Source organism: Rhinatrema bivittatum, chromosome 14 (assembly GCF_901001135.1).
Source record: "Rhinatrema bivittatum chromosome 14, aRhiBiv1.1, whole genome shotgun sequence".
Taxonomy (NCBI): Eukaryota; Metazoa; Chordata; class Amphibia; order Gymnophiona; family Rhinatrematidae; genus Rhinatrema; species Rhinatrema bivittatum.
Window position 1 is genome coordinate 43,733,767 of NC_042628.1, and position 17,593 is coordinate 43,751,359.

The 17,593-nt window shown below is 50.4% G+C and overlaps 1 protein-coding gene across 1 annotated transcript in view; it reads right to left on the bottom strand.

Annotated features, from left to right (window-relative positions):
* The window catches only part of TRAP1 (TNF receptor associated protein 1), a 133,223-nt gene that overhangs the window by 78,495 nt on the left and 37,135 nt on the right, over positions 1 to 17,593 (bottom strand). Inside the window, exons 6-9 of the mRNA XM_029576390.1 lie at positions 14,429 to 14,589; positions 12,426 to 12,535; positions 11,636 to 11,709; positions 8,758 to 8,913 (exon numbers count right to left, since the gene is read on the bottom strand). Of these exons, the coding sequence (XP_029432250.1) occupies positions 8,758 to 8,913; positions 11,636 to 11,709; positions 12,426 to 12,535; positions 14,429 to 14,589 (501 nt within the window). The remainder of the gene's footprint in view (positions 1 to 8,757; positions 8,914 to 11,635; positions 11,710 to 12,425; positions 12,536 to 14,428; positions 14,590 to 17,593) is intronic.

Below are 17,593 nucleotides of genomic sequence, written 5' to 3' on the forward strand. Positions count from 1 at the left end.
TGTCATCTCAGTAACAGCAACAAACTCTCTCTCCTACCAGGTGCAATAACCTTCCTTATGAAAAGACTAATTTACCACCAATGCATATCCTATTGAGAAAACACAACAAATAAGCCTGATACAAATGCCTACATGCTAGTAAAATACCTCACCTTGCTTACAAACACAGAATATACCTTCATCAAGTACAGAAAGACCATTGGAGCCCTCTGAGAAGGACTCCGAAGCATCAGCCCCCCAGGGGTCATAGGCTTCCTCATCCTCACTGTAAGCTACTGGGGTTGCGGCCCTAGATACTCAGCCTTCATCTAGAGGTGCAGGCACCAGTAAAACTGGACAGGGGACTGCAGGCCTCGACGGCTCTGGCAGCCTAGGTGGAGCTTCCTCCTCCTCAGAACCGGCAATGACCACTGTATCTGTAGGGGGAGGCCTAGGTGCCCTGTCGGGCACTGATGCCATCTCAGGAACCGATGCCAGTTGGTCAGTAATGCCATGATCAGCATGTTGAGCTTCTCCAGCAGAGGTACGAGCACAGGTGGCCCCAGGTCTAGTGCTGTCATTGCCACAGGACCGAAGCCCTGCAGTATACCCTCCAGCTGGATTCAGCACTCCAGCTCCTCCTCAAACACTGCCGATGCCAACACCAACTAGCAGGAAGGAGGAGTGGTCAGATCTTCTTCAGATCCGTGAGATGGATTGGTGACTGGTATCAGGACCGGTGGAGACCATCGCGGACCCCTGGCACTGACAGGCTTTCCTCATCGCGGGGTAAGAAAATTATTATTTACCTGCTAATTTTCGTTCCTGTAGTACCATGGATCAGTCCAGACCGTGGGTTATGTCCCCAATCCAGCAGATGGAGTCAGCACAAGCTTTGAGGGGGCGTATCCATATATACTACTACCCCCTCTGCAGGAGTTCAGTATCGAGTATATCAAAGCCCGAGTAGAAACCCCCGAAGGATCAAGTTTGTGGAAACAGATAATGAAAACAATTGTAACCGCAACAAGTAACTGCAAACATCCTACCAACTTGTAGGGAGCTGTGAAAAACAGCGAAAAGAAACAACTGTGAAGACACAGAACACTGTGAGCGAGGAGCAGCGCAGAGCTGAGCAGGATCAAGAACCCAAACGCGGTGGGCGTCTGGACTGATCCATGGTACTACAGGAACGAAAATTAGCAGGTAAATAATAATTTTCTTTTCCCTGTACGTACCTGGATCAGTCCAGACCGTGGGATGTACCCAAGCTTCCCTAAATCGGGTGGGGTCCTGCGAGGCCTGCTCGGAGAACCTGCTCGCCAAAGTGTCCAGAGACCGAAGAGGCGAGGTGCAGACAATAGTGCCTCGAGAACGTGTGTAACGATTTCCAGGTGGCTGCCCTACAAATTTCCTGCGAGGATACCGAGCGAACCTCCGCCCAGGAAGCCGCCTGAGAACGTGTAGAATGCGCTACGATTCCGGGTGGGGGAGTCCGACCCGCCCCAATGTAAGAAGCAGCAATGCCGGCCTTCAGCCATCTGGCAATGGTAGTCTTCGAGGCCTGAGACCCCTTCTTAGGACCGGCCCAGAGTACGAAGAGATGGTCAGAGGTCCGGAACTCATTTGTAGCCTCCAGATAGAGGCGCAGAGTGCGCTTGACATTCAAGAGACGGAGAGACTTCGGCTCTGAGGAAGAGAAGGACGGCAACTCCACCGTCTGGTTCACATGGAATGCAGAAACCACCTTCGGAAGGAAGGAGGGAACGGTGCGAAGCGAAACTCCAGAGTCGGAGAAACGGAGATAGGGCTCTCTACACGACAGAGCCTGCAGCTCCGAGATGCGTCGAGCGGAACAGATGGCCACAAGAAATACAGTCTTGAGAGTGAGATCCTTTATCGTTGCACTGCGCAGCGGCTCGAACGGTGGTCCCGACAGGGAGCGAAGCACAAGGTTAAGACTCCAGGAGGGACAAGGGTCCCGTAACGGAGGACGCATATGCTTGACACCCTTGAGAAAACGAGCAATGTCAGGATGCTGTAGAAGAGAGCCCCCATCGCTCAACAGCGAACCAAGGGTGGCCACCTGAACCCGTAGTGAATTATAGGCGAGCCCTTTTTCCACCCCCGCCCGTAGAAACTGAAGGATCTGAGGTACAGAAGCCTTAGCGGGTCTCGTGGCCTGGCTGGTACATCACAGCTCGAACACCTTCCAGACTCGAACATAGGCCGATGTCTTTCGTGCCCGCAATAGCGTGGATACTACCACCTCCAGGTAGCCCCGACGCCGGAGGCGGCGCCTCTCAAAAGCCAGGCTGCAAGACAGAAGAATTCTGCCTGCTCGAAAAATACCGGGCCCTGATGTAGGAGCTGGGGGAGGTGCCCCAGCCTGATTGGCCCGTCGATCACCAGCTGTAGCAGGTCCGCAAACCAGGGTCGCCTGGGCCATTCTGGGGTGACGAAAACCACGGTCCCCTGATGGCTTTCTATTCTGCGGAGCATCCTGCCCACCAGGGGCCATGGTGGAAAAGAAAGATATGGCGGCCACGGGAGGACCAGGGCATCCACTCCCTCCGCACTCTCTCCGGCGACTGAAGAAGCGTGGAGCCTTGGCATTGAGAGCGGACGCCATCAGATCCAAGTGGGGGGCCCCCCACCGATGGACGAGAAGTTGCATTGCTTTGTCGGAGAGAGACCACTCTCCGGGTCCAGCAGTTGACGACTGAGGAAGTCCACCTGGACGTTGTCCACACCGGCGACGTGCGAGGCCGCTAGCCGGACGAGATGACGCTCCGCCCATTGCATCAGCAGCGCCGCCTCGAGCGCGACCTGCGGGCTGCGCGTGCCTCCTTGTCGGTTGATGTAGACCACGGTGGTAGCGTTGTCCGATAGGATTCTGACTTCTCGGTTCCGAAGAAGCGGGAGGAAATGTCGCAGAGCTAGCCGGACCGCTCTGGTTTCCAGACGGTTGATTGACCACTTCGCCTCCACCGTGGACCACGTCCCCTGCGTGGCGCTTCGATCGCAGACTGCACCCCAGCCTGCTAGACTGGCATAGGTGGTCACCACCACCCAATTTGGCAGATCGAGGGACATGCCACGGGCCAGGTTCGGTGGATCCAACCACCAGCCCAGACTGTCCCTGGCATTCTGTGGGAGCGGGAGAATCATCTGATAGTCCTGCAATACTGGTTTCCAACGGGAGAAGAGCGCCCACTGTAAGGTCCTGAGGTGCGCGAAAGCCCAAGGTACAAGGTCGATGGTGGACCCCATCACTCCCAGGAGTTGCAGGTAGTCCCAGGAGGTGGGCTCTGGTAACGCAGAGAACCGTCGTGTGTGATCCCGCAAGGATTGAGCTTTGTCCTGGCGCAGAAAAACTTTGCCAGGTAGGGTGTCGAAAGTTGCCCCCAAAAAAAAACCCAAGCGTTGCGAGGGCATGAGGGAGCTCTTGGAGAAGTTCACTACCCATCCCAGGGAATGTAGAAACCGTACTACTCGAGTCACCGCTGAGCGTCCATGATCGAATGACTTCGCCCGGAGGAGCCAATCGTCCAGATAAGGATGAACCAGGATGCCCTCCTTCCGGAGAGCTGCCGCCACAACTACCATGATCTTGGTGAAGGTGTGCAGCGCCGGTGCCAATCCAAACGCGAGAGCCGTGAACTGAAAATGCTGGTCCAGAATTTTGAAACGAAGGAAACTGTGGTGGTCCGGGCGGATGGGAATGTGCAGGTAGGCCTCCGTTAAGTCCAGGGAGGCGAGGAACTCCCCCCGATGCACCGCCACAATCACTGACCGGAGCGTTTCCATGCGGAACCGAACGACTCGAAGGGATTTGTTGACTTCCTTGAGGACTAGGATAGGCCGGAAGGAACCGTCCTTCTTTGGTACGACGAAATAGATGGAATAGTGGCCCGAGCCCACCTCTCCAAAGGGCACGGGCGCAGTAGCGCCTATCTCCCGGAGTCTGTCCAGAGTCAGCTGCACCGCTCCTCTCTTGAGGTCCGAGCCACAGGGGGAAAAGATGAACCTTCCCTGCGGGGGGCGGACAAATTCCAATGCGTAGCCGTGTTTTATGGTATCCAGGACCCACTGGTCCGAGGTGATCCGTGCCCACTCCGCTTAGAAATACGTTAGTCGGTCCCCAATCCTGGGGACAGGGGAGTGGGCGAGACTGGCATCATTGTGAAGACTTGGTATAGGGGTTCCCGGTTCCGGGAGTAGTGCGTGCGGGCCGATGCCCGCGGAAGGCGCGCAACCAGGGCTGAGACCTGGGGGCGGATGGCCGGGAGCCCGTCTGTCTGTAGCCCCTGTAGCGCTCTGGCTCTGGTCCGAGAAGAAGAAAACGCTCTGGATGGTCGAAACCTATCCTCCGGCAGCCGATGAACAGCGTTCTCCCCCAGGGACTTGATGATCTGGTCCAAATCCTCCCCGAAGAGGAACTTGCCCCTGAAGGGAAGAGAGCCCAGACTGGACTTAGAGGACGTATCAGACGCCCAATTGCGTAGCCACAGTAGTCGTCGTGCTGCCACTACCGAAACCATGGATCTTGCGAGGACCCGAAAAAGGTCGTACGAGGCGTCCGCCCCATACGCCACTGCGGCTTCTAGCCGATCTGCCTGGGCAGCCTCATCGGACGGCAGGTTCTGAGACGTGAGGAGTTGTTGCACCCAAAGGAGACTAGCCCGCTGGGCAAGCGAACTGCACATCACCGCCCGCATACCTCGAAAACCCGCTTAAGGAAAACTTCCAACTTACGATCCTGTGTGTCCCGCAACGCCGCACCTCCCGTCACTGGGATAGTCGTCCTCTTCGTGACCGCCGACACTGCGGAGTCCACCTTTGGGACCTTGATGAGGTCCAGAAAATCTTCGGGGAGCGGGTACAGCTTTTCCATAGCCCGGCTGCTCTTCAGGGAGGCCTCCGGGGTGTCCCATTCCCTGGTGAGAAGTTGTAAAAACGAGTCATGAATGGGAAAAGCCCGAGCCCTCGGCCGGAGTGCCGCCAGGACAGGATCTCCCTTCCTTGAAGAAGTGATGACAGCGGGAGCTACTGGGGCAGGCGGGTCTGGTGGCGGATCCAAATCTAATTCTTGGATGATCTGCGGGATGAGGTCGTCCAGCTCTTCCCTCTGGAAGAGGCGTAGGGTACGCGGATCATCCCCCTCCTGTGTGCCGTCCCCTTGTCCCCCGTCCGGGAGGTCAAGTCCATGTCCCGCTGGGTCTGGCACCGCCCCCACTGCCGCGGGCGTGGATCGGACCCGGGTAGGAAGGCGGGAGGCCCCCACTCCCGGAGGGTCGGGGGGGGCCGGCGTCGAGGGCGACATCCGAGGGATCTTAGGAGGGGGGGGGGTCCCACAGGTGCTTCCAGCCCCTGCAGATAAGCGGTATGCATGAGCAGGATAAACTCCGGAGAGAACCCCGGCCTGCTCGGGTGCGCTTCGGGGGCGGCGTGGTTCCTGCTCCCTGGCTCTGGGTGCTTGGTTCCTGCACCAAAATCGGGGGAACACCCCCGCTGGTAGAGTCCTCCAGGGATCCGTTCTCCCTCGTGGCCTCCAGGGATCCGTTCCCCCTCGTGGCCTGCGCCTCAGGGCGCTCAGAATGTAAAATGGCCGCCGTTCCCGCCAAAAATGGCGGAGTGGCCGGCCCGCACCGCCCGGGCAAAAAAGAGAAATCAGTCAGGGACTGTGAGGTACCTTCCCCCCCGGGAAGGCATCGTGCACAGATGCCCTCCCGGGAAATCCGGGACCCCGGGTCTCCGCAGGCCGCACAGCGGGACGGCCGCGGCATCGGGATCGCTGCAGGAGAAAAGAAAAAGCCACGGGGGGGGCCACGCGCACAAAGGCGCCGCTGCGGGGGGGGGGCCCGGTCGGCCCGCACTGCCCGCTGTCTGAAAATAGAGGAGGGTGCCGCGGGGGGGGGCCTTCCTGGCCACACGACCCGCCCCAGACATCTTTCCCTAAATGGCTCAGCAGCCCATGAGGAGCTGTAAAATGGCCGCGGGTGAGGGAGTAAAGAGCGAAGAGGCCGGCTCCACCGGCTTTCGCGGGCACCGGGGGCTGAGCTGTAAAGGAAAAAACTACAAAGGAAAAACAAACTTACCCCTGGCTGCAACGAGAAATAAACAGCAAGGCCGCAGAGAAGAGACAAGGAAGAGAAGCCACTCCCCAGAAGTTGAAAGAACTCTGCCTTTTTTTTTTTTTTTTTTAAACTTAATACAAACTTGATACAAACTTGATCCACAGAAAAAGACAACAAGCCATAATCAAGCAAGAAAGTGAAGGAAAGGAGGGGAAGCCTGATTCCCCTACTCGCATCTGCTGGAGTCAGAAGATACTGAACTCCTGCAGAGGGGGTAGTAGTATATATGGATACGCCCCCTCAAAGCTTGTGCTGACTCCATCTGCTGGATTGGGGACATAACCCACGGTCTGGACTGATCCAGGTACGTACAGGGAACGCTTCAGGGGCATTTTGGCATGAGCCGGTGCACCCCCATGCCCAGCACCATGCATCAGATAGGGACTGGTGCCGATGCTTCTTCAGCTTCCCTCAAAGCTCGGCTCAGTCCTTCTCCGTGCCAAAGCTAATGACGAGGAACTCAAAGTCACTGGCCTGGAGGAGATCGACAGTGGTCGGTCTTTGGCGCCCTTATCCAACAATGTCGTCGATGGCGCGGCATCCATCGATGCCGATGTCGCTGATGCCAATGCTTCAGACTTCTTCGACCCGAAGATTTGCTCCATCTTGTTGAGTTGAAGCCAGTGTCCCTTCAGGTTCATCTGGGCACATAAACAGCAACCCCGGACTTCATGCAATGCCCCCAGGCAGAGGAAACATATCTCATGTGAATCAGTGATGGACATGGTCTTTGGACACCACCTACCATGTAACCATGTCGACCCGAACAAAAGGGGTGTGTAAACCAACATGATGGTGGCAGGTGTCGAGGGCTGGTGGGTACCAAGGCACCGCCACCGTGGGGAATAAACCGTGAAAGGAAACTTACCAGAGTCACCAAAAACTCTGATTAGTAATGCGATTGGGAGGCACTTAGAGGGACCTGGCAATGGAACAAGAGAAAAAAACCCACAAAAAACGCAAGAAAAAAAAAAGTTTTCCACAAGGCCAAAAACAGCCAAAAGTGAGCTCACTTACATCGCGAGGCTTACAGCTCCATGGAAAAAGAGACTGGAGAGAGACCCTGCGTGGATGCATGGTATAGTGCATGCTGGATATGCTCAGTGTGATTAGTCAAAGTTCTAGAAACTTTGACATACGTTTTCTGCATCGGGGCTCCATCTGATGATGTCACTCATGTGTGAGGACTACCATCCTGCTTGTCCTCAGATCATATCCCTCATCACTGATAGGCAGAGTGCAAGATATGGATCAATCTCATTAGTGACTCAGCGGGGCAAGATGTGTAGGTTTTCTCTCATTAGTAACTTAGTCAGGTGAGAGGCATGAGTGCTCTTTCACTAATGACTGAGCAGAGTGAAAGCTGTGCTGTCGTTGCCACAGGACCGAAGCCCTGCAGTATACTCTATGAGGAAAGAGTAAAGAGGTTAGGACTTTTCAGCTTGGAGAAGAGACGACTGAGGGGGGGATATGATAGAGGTGTTTAAAATCATGAGAGGTCTAGAACGGGTAGATGTGAATCGGTTATTTACTCTTTCGGATAGTAGAAAGACTAGGGGGCACACCATGAAGTTAGCATGGGGCACATTTAAAACTAATCGGAGAAAGTTCTTTTTTACTCAACGCACAATTTGGAATTTGTTGCCAGAGGATGTGGTTAGTGCAGTTAGTATAGCTGTGTTTAAAAAAGGATTGGATAAGTTCTTGGAGGAGAAGTCCATTACCTGCTATTAAGTTCGCTTAGAGAATAGCCACTGCCATTAGCAATGGTTACATGGAATAGACTTAGTTTTTGGGTACTTGCCAGGTTCTTATGGCCTGGATTGGCCACTGTTGGAAACAGGATGCTGGGCTTGATGGACCCTTGGTCTGACCCAGTATGGCATTTTCTTATGTTCTTATGATCTCTCTCCTTAGTGGCTCAGTGGATTGAGGGATGTAGTATCTTTCTCATTACAAACTCAGCAAGGACAAAGGATGTGGGTAAACTCTCATTAGTGATGTAGTAAGGTGAGGGGCATGGCCTCCCTCTCATTAGTGATTCAGTATTGTGAGGGGCATGGGCTCTCTCTCATTACTGACTCAGCAGGATGAGGGACGTGGGCTCTCATTAGTGACTGTGTTGTGAGGAGTATGGGCTCTCTCATTAGTGACTATGTGGTGAAAGTGTGTAGGCTCTCTTATTAGTGACTTGGCGGGATGAGAGGGTTGGTTTTGCTCTTATTAGTGACTTGGCAAGGTGAGGGATGTGTACTCTCACATTAGTGACTCAGCAGGACAGGAGGTGTATGTTTGATCTTATTACTGACTCAGTGGTAAGAAGGATTTGCGTTTTCTCTCAATAGTGACTCGGCAGGATGAAAGGTGGCAACTGTCTCGTTGGTGATTCAGTGGGATGCAGGGTATGGGCTCTCATTAGTGACTCAGAGGAATAAAGGGTGTGTGAAGTCCTTCATTAGTGACTCAGGAGGTAAAAGGATGTGGGTCTCCTCTCATCAGTGATTCAGTGAACCAAGGTGGTCTCTCTCAGTTTCAGCTGGGTGAGGGGCATAGGCAGGGCAGGGTGTGAGAAATGGGATGTAATCTGGTGAAAAGAGAAGGCACTTAATTAGTTCAGGAAGACAACACTGCTTCTCACCATCTCAGGGATGTAGAAGATGCTGCGGATGTTCAGAGGTGCGTCGGTCTTGTAGTGGAGGGTGTACCGTGGTTTGTCGTATGCCTGGGCTATGAAGCGATAGAATTCCTCATGCTGCCATTCTCCAATGTCTTTAGCATCCATCATCCAAAGCGCCTAACCCAAGGAGAGGAGAAAGCATTAGCACATGCATCAAACAAGAACCACGAGCAAAACAAGCTTTCTTTTAAAATAGATATGACTTAGGAGACACTGAAAGGAAAGTTACTGTGCAGAAGGATCTAATCAGGGCTGTGAATACCAAATATTGGGTATAATTTCAAAAGCTTTCATACACATAAATGGGCTTTTAGAAAATTAGCCTGGAGCTTGTACACATTAAAGGATGCATGGAAGCGATTCTGCACAGACTTTTACAAGTACTTAAAAGAGGTGTTCCTGGGGGCAGGCAAGTCACTTTCATTTATATGTTCGAGTTTTGAAAGTATGAAAATATATGTACATGTAGAAGCAGGCGTGCATGTGCCATGCAAGGGTACACAAGTACCTGCTAATTTTGAAAGCAGACTTGCATGTGCAAATATGCAAGTGCTTTTTACATGTGAGCTCTTATAAAATTACCCTCATTATTGTTATATTTGAAGTACTGATGTACGCAGCACTGTACTGGATGACCAGAGGGAATATGTACACTGGAATCACTGGATAGGGACAGACATGGAGCCTTGACTCTCTCAGCTGTATACCGGAGTCACTGGGCAGGGACAGGCATGGAGCCATGGCCTTTCAGCTGTACACTGGAGTCACTGGGCAGGGACATACATGGAGACTCAGCCTCTCAGTTTTATACAGTAACTTTGTATAGCATAGCAATATTTAAGACCAGTACTTCTCAGTCTGTGATTCACAGTCACAAGTGCCTCTGTAGTAGTAGAACAATATAGCTTGTTAGGCCCTGCAGTGTGGCTTCTTCAAACAAATAAAGATGTTTTCTCAAACATAATGAAATGGAAATTCTGAACCATTAACATTAAAAGCAAATGAATGTGTCAGAGCTGTATCCGACTTCAGACTTAGGGGTAGATTTTCAGAGCCCTGCTCGCCTAAATCCGCCCAAAACCGGGCGGATTTAGGCGAGCAGGGCCCTGCGCGCCGGGAAGCCTATTTTACATAGGCCTCCCGGCGCGCGCAGAGCCCCGGGACTCGCGTAAGTCCCGGGGTTCTCGGAGGGGGGCGTGTCGGGGGGCGGGGCCGGTCGTCGCGGCGTTCCGGGGGCGTGTCGGCAGCGTTTTGGGGGCGGGTACGGGGCGTGGCTACGGCCCGGGGGCGTGGCCGCGCCCTCCGTACCCGCCCCCAGGTCGCGGCCCGGCGCGCAGCAGGCCCGCTGGCGCGCGGGGATTTACGTCTCCCTCCGGGAGGCGTAAATCCCCCGACAAAGGTAAGGGGGGGGTGTAGACAGGGCCGGGCGGGTGGGTTAGGTAGGGGAAGGGAGGGGAAGGTGAGGGGAGGGCAAAGGAAAGTTCCCTCCAAGGCCGCTCCGATTTCGGAGCGGCCTTGGAGGGAACGGGGGGGAGGCAGCGCGGCTCTTACTGAATAGCATGAGGTGAACAGCAGTACTCTAGGAACCTTTATAAAACTTATTACAAATAATATCATGGTTCCTTTAAAACTCAGGAGTTGCTCTGCAGAGGGGTAAGGCTACAAGACATTTTTGCACCAACACAAAATATCGTGGCGATGATTCCCCTACATTTGACTCCCTTACCTCTGCTGTCTATGCACCCTCCTAGCTTTGAAAACTAAGGGGTAGATTTTCAAACCGCGCGAATTGGCGTACTTTTGCTGGCGCATCAGGCGCCAGCAAAAGTATGCGGGATTTTAGTAGATACGCGCGTAGCCGCGCGTATCCGCTAAAATCCTGGATCGGCGCGCGCAAGGCTATCGATTCTGTATAGCTGGCGTGCGCTGAGCCGCGCAGCCTACCCCCGTTCCCTCTGAGGCCGCTCCGAAATCGGAGCGGCCTCGGAGGGAACTTTCTTTTGCCCTCCCCTCACCTTCCCCTCCCTTCCCCTACCTAACCCACCCGCCCGGCCCTGTCTAAACCCCCCCCTTACCTTTGTCGGGGGATTTACGCCTCCCGGAGGGAGACGTAAATCCCCGCGCGCCAGCGGGCCGCTAGCGCGCCGGGACGCAACCTGGGGGCGGGTACAGAGGGAGCAGCCATGCCCCCGGACGTAACCACGCCCCCCAGGCCCGCCCCCAAAACGCTACCGACACGCCCCCAAAACGCCGCGCCAACCGGGCCCGCCCCCGACACACCCCCTCGCCAAACCCCGGGACTTACGCGAGTCCCGGGGTCTGCGCGCGCCGGTAGGCCTATTGAACATAGGCGCACCGGCGCGCAGGGCCCTGCTCGCCTAAATCCGCCCGGATTTAGGCGAGCAGGGCTCTGAAAATCCGCCCCTAAGAGAACAGCACATATTTTTGGCTCTAGAGAAAGACTCTTCCCAGATGGAATGGTTGTAAGCATCCTTCTCAGTAATGGGGTCACGCTGAGTTTTTATAAAGCAGATTTTTGGAAGATGTGAGACTGAGTTGAGGTGACCCCATTCTTCATCCTGAGCAGAGCACTGTTTCTGTAGCCAGTCAGGACCTTCCACTGGAGGCAATATTGGGTCTCTCTTGGTACTGCAGCTGTTAGGCTCAGAGATGTAGGGATCAGTGACACCCACTGACTTGGCACACAACTAAGAATCTCCTTTGCAGGCTTCCCTCCACCCTCAGTTACTCCCAGAGTATTTTATTTTACATCTCTACTTGTCTTAGACTTTAGGGGGGGACACCCTGAGGAACTGGCACTCCCTGCCTTGTTCCTCACCTGCAAGGTGTTGATGCGCCGGCCATTCAGGTACAGGGGGAAGCTGATGAAATTGCTGTACTTGGTCACCACCGCTGAAAGAGAGACAGGGAAAGTGTAGAATGACTTTGGACTCTTAAGTCATTGATAGATGTCACCCTTACCACTTTCAGTAAATGCGCCTGCACAATGAATAAGTATAATCTTACCAGGCCAAAAGAGACTGCAACTCAAATGCCCTATTATGTATTATAACTATATTAAAATTAAGTTCTTTGACATTTGATATAAACTTGTGCTCGTGTGTTACTTGCATTCGTGTAAGATCGCAGGATCCTGATGCGGGGATGGCTTAGCTTTTGCTGATATAAGAGCCAGATAAAAACACCCTTGTATACAGAATGTTCATATAGAAAAAGTTACTACTACAGACTATCAGAATGTAGTAAGATTTAGGAAAAACATTCTTATAAACAGAAGTTATATAAAGAAATATTTTAAGGGGAAGCAAATACTACTATTAAAATAAAATGTAGCGTTCTGGGTCTTAGAGAAACCTGAGTCTTAGTAGGCTTTGACAGCTTTTACTGGACCAACATAACAGATGTTGTAGCATATAAGCTTGAGACCTTGCTGGTCCTGACTTCTGACGACAACTGAAGAAGCAGGCTTTGAGCTCTTGAAAGTTTGTTTAGTATAGCATTTCTCTTTTGTTGGTTCTTTAAAAATGCATCACAACCTACAAAGGCTCTTTTTAGCACACAGTTTGCCTTAAAAAAACCAAACATTCCCCAGGCAGCGTTCCACTCACCTTTCACTCTGTCTTCACTGGCAAACTCTTTACAATCCTCTTTCAGATGGATGATGATTTTTGTCCCTGTCTTGACTCCGCTGGCTTCAGCAATCTCAAACACGCCAGAACTGGTAACATCAGCAAGACACAAACAAAACCTGTGTTCTACAGAGCTTGCTCAGCTTGTATCAAATGAATAATCCAGACAGAGCCACTTCACACACTCATATTAATGATGCACTTAAAAAGAACAGTGCAAAATTCATTCAACACAGCAAAAGCAAGATGCTCTCCCCAAACCAGTTACAAACCACCCACGCTACTTCTAATGCAATCTCAGATATCCCAAAGAATCTTTCAGCTGAAAGCACAAATTCAAGGACTGGTCCTGCTGTGTAAAAAGACCCATCAGGGATAAATTAGTTCTAAATGCTTCTACGTGGATTATTAACCTGCAGAATTTCTATTCTGGTTACAGAGGCTGGAAATTAGCTGCAGCTTACCCCTGTACAATGAATACAGTAAGAAGATTAGTTTCTGGAGTTTTCAGTGCCCACAGCACATCGTTAGTGTACAGCACAGAACTGCTTCAAACCCACAGTAAGATCAACAGCCACCATGGTACCCACCTTAAAGAATTTTAGAAGTTAAGTGACTCAGGCAAGGTCACAAAGTGAGCGGTAGAGCTGGGAGCTCCAGTTATCATAGTCTTGAGTTTTAACCTTTATGCAAAAGTTTCTTTTGCAGAAGCATGTCTTGGAAGCTTAGGACAACACACTCAAAGCTTCCGGTCAATAGCTTTCAACTGCTGGCCTGCATGCACCTGCAGACAGAAATTCTACTCACAAGGTAACTGCTTTGTGTGGTTTCTGATCAACCATGTAATCAAGTCAAAATAAACAAACACCTCTGTTGGAAACTGTTCCATGCTTTTTTGCTACATTATCATATCTTAGAGAAAAGTGCATTTTGTAGCACTTCCCATAGGTCACTGATCCAGTGTGGGTCATTTTCATTCAGACCAGAGGTGGGCGTCACACAAAGGTGAATGATTCACTTTACCAAATCTTATCATCACTGTGGACAGAGGATTAGATAGAACCACTATATTAATGCACTTTCAATGTGTCGAAAAGCACTAAAAATGTACCACTTATTAGAAGCCTTGCCCTTGTGTAACAGTTTTCTTTTCTCAAGTGGTTCTCACTTTTGTGAGAAGGACCATCCAGTGAGAAACATCTCTAACACAGATGCGAAAGGAAGGGTGACCCTCAGGAGCAGAGGGTCAGCCTGCAATATCATCAGCTCCTGATGAAATCAGCTTGACATTCTCCAAACTATATACAGCAAGTGAGCCCATCTTTAAAAGGAGGAATTTTTAACTGCTAAGTCGAATAGATATTTCTTTATTTATGTACGTTTATTTCTTGCCTTTCCTAGAAATAGTTCAAAGCAAGGTACAAATATGTAAATCATAAAACTATGAGCTAAAAATGGTCCCATTTTTATCAAATCAGATTTATTGCTGGAGGAACCCTTCAATAGATGGCACAGATGTACTATTATAATGAGGCCAAGAGAAGCAGAGTGCTCCCGACACCCTGCGAATACAAGAGAAGCCACTCATCTCATGACAAAAGTAACCTTTATTGGATTATCAGCATATTGTATCCAATTGTGACTTTGCCTTTTACATGTAAAGTTGAAGGACAGAAAATTTTATTCTGAATCTTTCTCACGTTCCCACCCTAGCCGAGCTCTCCACCTGCTGTTGATTCACAACACCTCATCCACTATGGGAGGATGGTGATTGTTTCTCATGAACCACAATACTCTAAATGCAACAGGAAAAGGCACCATCCTGGGCCTGCAGTCTTCCCCCCTGTGAACCTCCTCAGTCCATATACTTACATCAAACTCATATACGAGGACCTCAGAGTTAGCAGTAATTAACTAAATGACCTGAAATACTTTATAACATGTTAGGTAAAGGCAGAGTTTTGAGTGTAGCAGGTACTTACCCATCAGAAGACCACTTATATCCCAGGCTCTCATCCTCCGAGGAACGTGAGTAAACCTCCACCTTGTTGGCTACCATGAAGGCAGAATAGAAGCCCACCCCAAACTGGCCAATGATCTTGCTGCTAGCCTCAGTCTGATTCTGCAGAGCATCCAAGAAGGCCTACCGAACACAGACCGGAAGGTTACAATCCACCTGCCCAGGCTGCAGTCACACAGCGGATCCATTCTGAATGGATTCACTTCATTTAAAACGCCAGAGCCCAGGGCACCTGCATGCCTCTTCTCAATGTGCCCCTCAGCACATTTTATTGATCCGACATGAAAATGCATGCAGATGTTGTATAAAAACTTCAGGATTTGGGGAATGGAACCAAAAACTCATGCTCTATGATACTTTTGGATTATTCTTAGACTGGGCCAATTAAAGGTATTGCAACCTACAAAAAAATTCAGTAAGAAACCAACTGAGCAGAGAGTAGCAAGTGGTTTACTGAGAGTGGCATCTCACTTTGCAAGAGCCTCTTATGCTCATGAGTAATTTCAGATGTATCTTTAGATCTGTGCTTCAGTCGTTCCAAGGGAGATGACTCTAATGATTCAAGAGCATCATGGAGCCCTATCATTATACAACAGCTCAGCTTTAAACTTACCCCCACCATCAATTCCTACTTACAAGCAAGAGGACTTGCATTCTGATTTTAGATTTAATTAGTCACTTTTCCAAATCCAAGCTCAAGGTACGTTACAAATTCAGGTACAGTTGGGTAGGTCCTTATCCAAGAAAGCTTACAATCTAAGAGGCCTTTTTATCTCTATTGGAAAATGCTTAGTAAATGATCCCGTAAGTTTACTCCTGAGACAATGGTGAAATGACTCACCCAAAGTCACAAACAGCATCAGTGGAACAAGTGAAATTTGAATCCTGGTTTTCCTGATTCCCAGCCCCACTGCTCTAATTACTAGGACATTCCTTCACTCCAGATGGATATAGGGCTTCCTAAGAAATACCCATGTCATCAAATAGACTTTATGCTGCTTGGAAAACCAAATCAAAAGTACAACACAAATGTGCAGAACTGAATGTGTGACCCCACACTGCCTACAAAATATAAAAAAATGTTTATCTAACTGGATCAGCAGCAGCTCTAGTAAGAGATAAATAACACCTGAAGGATTGGTATATTGCAAAATAAATAAATAAAGCAGAGTTGCTTACCTATAACCGGGGTTCTCAGAGGACAGCAAGATGTCAGTCCTCAAACAAGTGACATAATCTGATGGAGCCTGGCATGGAAAACTGACTTAAGTTTCTAGAACTTTGACTGAGCCTCTCTGAGCATGCTCCGGCACACAATATACCATGGGTCCATGCGGGGTCCTCACAGTCTTAGAATTAAGAATGAAATAACAAAGAATAAAACCTACAAAGTGGAGACCAAACTCCACAGGGAGGCAGGCAGATCTCGTGAGGACTGCCATCTTGCTGTCCTCTGAGAACACCTGCTACAGGGAAGCAAACTCTGTTTTCTTGAGGACAAGCAGGATGGCAGTCCTCACACATGGGTGAAATCCTCGCTACAGGTAGCCTGCCCCCCCCCCAAAAAAAAGGGGGGGCTCAACAAAATGAGCACAACAGCAACAACATTTTGTTGGTAACAGGAGGTGGGCAGCTTGAACAGAAATAACAGGCCCTAGGCTGGAACAGAGTTACGTTCTAAACCTCAAACAAATTCCGAAGGACAGATTGGCCAAATCTGCTGTCATGTAGGCCCTCCCTATCCAAACAGTAATGTGATGTGAATGAGTGGATGGAACTCTATGCCACAGCTCTGCAGATCTCTTCCATGGGTTCTGCTTGCAAGTGGGACACCAACACTGCCATGGCTTGAACAGAGTGAGCCTTGACATGACCCCCAAGATTCATTCCTGCCTGGGCATAACAGAAGGAGATGCAGGTTGCTAGCCAATTGGAAAGCGTCTGCTTGTCAAAAGTGATCCCAAACCTGTTCTGGTCAAAAGAAACAAAAGGCTGGGTGGACTGTCTATGAGCTTCTGTCTGCTCCAGTTAGAAGGCTAAAGATCTCTTGCAGTCCAAACTATGCAAGGCTTGTTCGCCTTGGTGTGAATGAAGCCTGGGAAAAAATGTTGGCAGGATGATGGACTGGATAAGGTGGAAGTCCGACACCACCTTAGTCAAGAATTTAGTTTAAGGTGCATAAGTCACTAAGTTCTGGAATTTGCTGACCCTGCATTCTGACGTGACCACCATCAAGAAAAGACCTTCCAGGTCAGATACTATAGGTCACAGGAGTGAAGCGGCTCAAAAGGAGCTTTCATCAGCTGAGCTAAAACCATGTTGAGGTTCCAGGACACAGTAGAAGATGATAGAGGAGGCTTCAACTGAAATAGACCTAGCATGAAACGTAAAACTATAAGCTGTACAGATATGGGCTTACCCTCTACACCATGGTGATGTGCACCAATCATACTCAAATGAACCCTGAGTTGGTCTTGAGACCAGCTTCAGATTGGTGCAGAAGGTAGTCAAGCAGTTTTTGTGTTGAGCAGCAGAAAGGGTCTAGGGCTTTTTGCTCACACCAAATGGAAAAATTCTTCAGTCCATAGGACTTCCTAGTGGAAGGTTATCTAGAAGCCATGAGGACACGAGACACATCATCCAAGAGATTGAGGGGATGTAAAATCAACCTCTCAACATCAGAGTTGTAAGTGACAGGGCCTAAAGGTTAGGATGTCGCAACCTGCTCCAATCCTGGGTGATGAGATCTTATCAGTTTCTGGATGTACAACTCCCGAAGGAGTGTATATCAGATCTGCTGCGGCCAATGGGGAGCTATGAGAATCATAGCCCCCTTGTCCTCCCTGAGTTTCAAAAAAGTCTTTGCCACCAGTGGAATTGGAGGATATGCGTACATGAGAACCTGGCCCCAATGAAGGGTAAAGGCATCTGAGGCTAGCTTGTCATATTACCTGTACATGGAGCAGAACTGAGGAACCTTCCAGTTCCCAGGAGCTGTAAACAAGCCCACCTCTGGTTTTCCCCAGAGGCAGAAGATCTAATTTGTTACCCCCTGATCCAGAGACCATTCATGGGGTCTGAAGGAGTGACTCAGTTTGTCCGTTATCCCATTTTCCATACTGACCAA